Below are 6,549 nucleotides of genomic sequence, written 5' to 3'. Positions count from 1 at the left end.
CGTTTTGAAATGAGATAGCTAATATAACGAACTGAGTGTCACAGAAACAAGTTATTAAAATATTTTATTTTCTAAAAAAGACAAAAGAAAGAAAACGGCATTCTTATTTCATGTGCGACAGCTTTCTCTCATACATTCACATATTTACAGCAGTGGGCAGCATAGTTGTTGCAGTTCTGCTATGACATTTCATCTCAAATATATACACTTGATGCTTATGTACAACTTGATGCAGTAGGGTACAGCTTGTGAAAAGTCCTACCAAGATATCCAAACTCTACAATAGATATTTTAAATCTACATTGATAAAAAAAAGGAATACACCTTAGGAGTGTAGTGTGCACGCCAGACTTCATAATGCAGCTCTCAATATACAATATACATTCATATATGCAGACATGATCAGAAATAAGACAAAGGAACCAGTAGAAATGTACCATAAAGTAAAGAGAGGTGTGCAGCATTGAACTAGGGCTGAGTCCTCTCTATAAGCAGTGAAAACATAGAGATGTGTGCATGGAGTCTTTGGTCTATAGTGGCAAAGAAATATGTAATATTTGTACACAACTCAATCATTCAATCTACTCTAAGAACATAGTTATATTGTTGATCCAGTCACTGGTTCCCCTCAACAGTCAGAACTCCACACAAAGGTGCAACGATTGATCCGATGCTCTCTCTCTGTGGAGTGGGCCCCACGACGGAGCTGCATCACAGGGTTCAGTGTGAGTGGAGGCTCATCAGATCACAGGATGTCCAAGGTCCACCTTTGGTTCAGTTCTCTTTCCTCACATATGTTCAGGACCACCAGGTTCTTGTCATACTGATGTCCACCTAAGATGAGAAAACACAAGTCAGTGTGTTTGCACTGTAAACATTTTTGTTGACACAAACTGGTAAGTGGATCATTTAGGGGAGTCACAGGGGAGTAAACATTATCCCCGTGAAACTACACCTGTTTTCTGAAAGTGTATTTAAATATGCAAATAACTGGGTGAATTTAGGAGGTTTCTACATACACAAGAGACACGTTCACCAAGTCCACCAACAACAGCGGGTTGCATGGTCTGGCTGGTGTCTATAGGTTACATTTCGGCATACTATATAGTGAATTCTCATGATATTTTTGACATACTAACTTGTAACTTTTTCATGATACTTTCGAAATACTATGAATATTTTATGACTTTTTCTGATATTTTTGACATACTATAGTATAGTATGTTGAACATTTTAGTATGTCGAATAAATAAAAAACACGATGGTATAGTAACTAACTATACTCTTTGCAAACATTCAACATACTATACTGTGTAATGTCGTTTTTTCTGAAAAGTTTGACATACTATACTATGACTTTTTTGACTTCTTATACTAAGCCTCCTTTGGTTTTTATCAACATGTCATAACAAAAATTCATAGCATAACTGCTATGACATCTTTAGACATACTTTACTATGACTCGTTTCATATATTTTGATATTGTGTTCAGTCAATGCACCTCTTCAATACACCAGCAGATGGAGCTGTTGGATTAGGGTTAGGCTCATTGAATTGACTGTAAATCACCTACTTGAACCTTTTAAAATCATTCCTAAGTTGTACCTGGACAAATACATGTTTGAAGTTAAGACAAAGCTGTCTGACCTTTGACCTCCAACACCAGCTGAGGTTTCAGGACGCAGTGCACCAGACCATCAGGACTGATGTTCCACAGGTGGTTGCCGCTGCCTCGCACCGGGGTGACACACAGCCTGCTGCCCTCCATCACAATACTGCCTGAGGTCTCCAGGAAACAGTCCTCCACCAGCTGCAGGCAGAGAGGCCGGGGAGGATGGATACACATGAACCATTCAAAACAACGTTTCCCTTTCATTTCAAGTCATTCCTTTTGTGTAGAAAACCTACAATAAGCTACAATCCCCTATTTGCAAATGTGATTTTAGAGAGTATTTAAAATCTCTATTTTAATAAGCAATGATAGACAGATAATGTTTTGAGATGAGATAAATGTTTCAAGTAAGAACAAAAGCAAAACAAATAAAACATGCAATGTAAAGAAATCCTGGAGGTCTAAACTATAAACACTCCTCATCGTCCCATTGGTTAACTTTCCAACAAGCTGCATCCAAACCTGTTGCCAAGTGTGAGATATCCTTGACTACCAGACAAAACGGAAATAAAAACATTAATTATTTGGCGGAGAATGGAATGAAGTCTCGTGAGAATATGTGTGTGCCTGCTTTGTATATATCGTCCTGATCACGCCCATGTTTTCAGGAACACAGTAAGATGAACACAACTGTGGCAGAAGGAAGAGGAACTCCTCACCTTTTAAGTGTTTGTGTAACTGTTCATGATTTTAAAATGTTTGTTGATTGTTCTTTTTTTTTGTGGAAGTGTGAAAACAGAAACGTTTAACCACAAAACATGAATTGTTATTTTGGTATCTTTTTTCTATATAATGCAATACACACATGCTATATGCAGATTAAACGCATTGTAAGTGTTTTTATCATTTCTTTACATACATGGGCGCCTTTAAAAATGTTACCAAATATTCAATACAGCCATATTTTAAAGTAATAAAACCGTTACTACATAAAACTCTTTGTATTTCCAACACTATTTAGGGGTCATGTGTAGCTCATATACTGAAGATAATCAGGCCATAGGTAGTTTCCAGAGGGGGCGTGGCCAGTGTTACAGCTTTATATTGTGTGGTGGGGGTCTGATGTACCTTGCAGCTCATCTGCCCGCCCCGATAGAGCCAGACCTGCTCCAGCCCCCCCGTCTCCTCCACAGCCTGAACCCTCATCAGCTTGATGTCGTCCAGAGGCCCCGTCAGAGACAGCACACTTCCTGTCTCCCTGTTCCTCAGACGGAAGTACATCTGCTTCTGTTGGGGGGGAACACGCAACAACCCAGGGTCACATCTGGTTTATATAAGACGCCAACAACACGTGTTTTATTGATCTGACTAATGTGACAATTTGGTATCTTATGTTCCATACAATACATCCATCAGACTCTAACTTGATGTACAACACTAAGGACAACACATATGTTTGATATGATATATAATTATATCAAGGTTACAAGAGTTTTAAAGGTTCAATTGTTATTTTTTATTTATATGTTACTATCAGTGTGTTTTGTTTGTGCATTCCATTAATTTAGCCTCAAATGATGTTATAAGGGCTTGCTACATGTAGAAGCTACATCAATACAAACATGTCCATAATGTCTGATGTGTCATATGTTGAGCAATTGAATCTAATAGAATGTCAAGTCATTTATTTTGTTCCAAGTAAGAAAAGTTGACGGAAATTCATGCCGTCTCTTTTTTCAGTATATTATAGCGAGAGAAAATCTAAAGCTGAAAAACAATTCACCTTATTTTTATTTGAATGTGTCTTGATTTGAATAAAGGATATGGTTTTTATTTAGTTGCAGTCTACTAACATATTTTGTAAAGCTTTTTTCCCTTTATGTTTGAGTTTGCTGTAATAACCCTGGCTGATATCCCTCCTTCCATACCTGGACTAAAGGCCGCAGGGATCCTATTCGCTGCATGCCTCTGGACTTCCATAAGTCCAGCACCTCGCTCGGCTGCAGAAGAAGCTGCCGACCCCGGAAGTTACTGCCTTCATACAACACCCACCTGGAGAGAGGACAGCCCTCTGTGTGAGTTCAGACTCACACATGTGCAGAGAAAGCATGGCACAATGACAAGTGCATCAGTCTTTACATTCCCCCTGTGCTCCCGGGTCTACAGCTGTGACATACACCTTGTGGCTTCCTCACATCCTTGATATGTTTACTGCTCCTAATGAGAACTCGTGTGCTTCTAAAAGCTAAGCTAACACCATTTAAGGGAATTCATGAGTGCTTGTTATAGCTTTCTGAGAAATGAACATTTCAATGTTTTTTCCTCTGAATCCTTTTGTGCTCCTCTGCGTTAGAGCATGAGGCGGTATTTAAGGACATGTCAATCAAGTGTATAACAGCAGACTTTGATTACTGATTTGTTTCCATTTAGATTACCGACTGTCTCTTTATAAAAACAGAAAAGATAATAGAAGATATCTTAAACATTGACATACATTCCTCCCTCCACCACCAGGGAGCGTGTGCGTGTGTCCAGGCCGGCCTGCTGCAGGTTCACAGCTTCATGACTCAGGACCACCCTGCGACCCCTGCAGCCCACCTTGCTGAACAGCACGATGGAGGGCAGAGAAAACTCCTAAGCAAGGAAGAGAAGAAGATATGTCCATGTATTATTAGTCTAGTCCACAATGATTTGATCACAAATAGTTTTGCATATAAGCAGATACTCACATGTCCCGTGGTCTGTGTGGAGCGGACGGTGCAGTCTGAGGACAGGAAGCCCATGGCCTCTGCGTTGGGGTATTGTCCCTCCTCCAACACATACATGTTCTCTGTGAACTGAGCCCCTTCATATAACACCCAGCTGACACAGAGAGACAAACAGTACACTGAGTATAAGTACACACTTATTATTGTTCTTCAATTGTGACAATAACTCTGTACCATTCAAATCAATTGTTGTAAAACACTGTACGTTTATACATTCTAAAGCCTCGTTTGCAAACAGTGTTGGTCGCAAGGAAACACATGTCTTTACAGCTGTGTTTTGCTGTGTACTGGGATATGTGTCTGTAGCATTAGCAAGTCAGATAAAGGACATACACACCAGCTTGTGGTTTCTTTTAACGAGACAATGACACAGTTTGACTCCCAACCTAGTCAAGAAACTATATTGAATCAAGTGCACACAATCTGCCTAAAACAACCTGCAGAAGTGTTGCATATGAGATCATATAGGTTCCTTTAGGAATGAATGGACTTCCTGTTTAATTTTCTTTTTTTTAACGTGTATTAGCGTTTTCTTTCATATCCAACCATTTTATAACTATGTTGAGACGAAAGATGAAACTTGGGTCCCTCAAATGTTGCTCATTTTATTCACTGTGTTTTTGATAAGGGCTTGTTTGCTGTCCAATCAGAGAGAGAGATTCATGTGGAATTGAAACTAAACGAAAGGTTTTTATCTGGCAAAAGAAAAGTTTTTTATTTGGCGCTAAATAAATAAAAGCCAAGTCCAAATCTCTTACACCCAGAGGGTCCCTGACAGCTCTGGGGGGGGGGGGGGGTGTCTGGTTCAGTTCAGCGGTGCCTACCTGCCAGCCAGCACCCTACAGGACCGGGGGGTGAAGTCCTCATCCAGAGCCGCTGTGCTGTCCTCCAGAGACACCAGCCTGCCCTGGAAGTCTGCCTCAGAAAACAGCTGCATCTGTGACACGTTGAGAAACACCATTTAGAAACTTAGCCCCAGCAGAAACATGAGCTAATCTGTTATTAGAAAGTCTCCGATGAGGGGATGATACCTTGAATTTAGTCGTTCCCATCAGTGGGTCCTATAAAACCGACAGGAAGGAGTTATTAACACAAGCGGTTCACTCACACAGTCCTTGTTAAAACAGCTGAACCCAACACTACCCCCATGTGAAATTAGCCACATCCTGTCGTTAACTGATCCACCACATGATTCCTTACATGGAAGACCGGCTGGATGGAGGAGATCTTGGGGCTCTGGGCCCCCCAGTCCTCAGGGTCTGCGTAGAGGCCCCTCTCCAGGACGTAGAGCTCTCCACTGAAGCCGGGCTGCTCAAAGCACACCCACCTGCATGGACACACACATCTCAAATAACTCTGCCTTCATTAGCTCTCTGTTGGACTTATTCAATGATATACTATGCTACATTTAATATATATAAAACATGTGATACTCTCCTATACTGCTGTGCTATTCTATATTACGTTATTCTACATAGGTGCAAAAATGTATCGATTAGTAGTCATCCTTTCAAAGAAATTGGAACTATTTTCTTTGTGATAGAAATTGACGATGTATCAAAGAAAAACAAATTAGGCCATGGCACCCATTCATATTACATTAGAACGTGTGCCTATACAATCCACCTACCTCAGCCGTGTGGGTACTTTTGTATATGAATTTGTAATCTTTATAATCATTTGTATTTTCCAAATTCTATGTTATACGAAGTATGAACAGCAGGGATATGATGGAGAAAATACAATGATGGGTTGTTTTAATGCACTGATACTCTGTGTGACTGCACTGTGTGTGACCTTGCAGCTGCCTCTTGCTGTGATAGGAGGAGGACATCAGGGCATTTCAGGGTGTTGATATTTATGAGAAGACAGACACATACTTGTTGTCTCCTAAAAATCTCATTTCTATGAGGCGTGAAGGAAGAACGTGATCCTTTCCAGAAGACGTCGCAGATGACCCCGACACCTTTCCCACACCTGCTGATGATATTAGCGCCACCTCGATTTACGACTTTGTTGTTATCTAGCTCCGTGTTTTGGACGATATAAGCCTTTTGCTGCTCCGGTGAGCAACATACCCCATGTGTGCGAGCTAACCCATATCCTTTGTATGTGATTTAACTCTGCTCCTTCCTGCAACAATACATTAGTACCTGATTATTGATCCTC

At 40.5% G+C, this 6,549-nt stretch overlaps 1 protein-coding gene across 3 annotated transcripts in view; it reads right to left on the bottom strand.

Annotated features, from left to right (window-relative positions):
* Nucleotides 1-45: 45 nt before the first annotated feature.
* crybg1a (crystallin beta-gamma domain containing 1a) overlaps nt 46-6,549 on the bottom strand; it is a 58,099-nt gene continuing 51,595 nt past the window's right edge. For all 3 annotated transcript variants that reach the window (XM_034111299.2, XM_034111301.2, XM_034111300.2), the window contains 9 exons: nt 5,581-5,707; nt 5,412-5,441; nt 5,205-5,317; nt 4,342-4,474; nt 4,107-4,246; nt 3,541-3,664; nt 2,741-2,899; nt 1,648-1,810; nt 46-834 (listed from right to left, as the gene is read on the bottom strand). In XM_034111299.2, coding sequence (XP_033967190.1) covers nt 746-834; nt 1,648-1,810; nt 2,741-2,899; nt 3,541-3,664; nt 4,107-4,246; nt 4,342-4,474; nt 5,205-5,317; nt 5,412-5,441; nt 5,581-5,707 — 1,078 coding nt within the window. In that variant the 3' untranslated portion in view covers nt 46-745. The remainder of the gene's footprint in view (nt 835-1,647; nt 1,811-2,740; nt 2,900-3,540; nt 3,665-4,106; nt 4,247-4,341; nt 4,475-5,204; nt 5,318-5,411; nt 5,442-5,580; nt 5,708-6,549) is intronic.

This window comes from Pseudochaenichthys georgianus, chromosome 22 (genome assembly GCF_902827115.2).
Source record: "Pseudochaenichthys georgianus chromosome 22, fPseGeo1.2, whole genome shotgun sequence".
Taxonomy (NCBI): Eukaryota; Metazoa; Chordata; class Actinopteri; order Perciformes; family Channichthyidae; genus Pseudochaenichthys; species Pseudochaenichthys georgianus.
The sequence above is the reverse complement of the archived record's forward strand: the minus strand, read 5'-3'. Positions and strand labels throughout refer to the sequence as shown.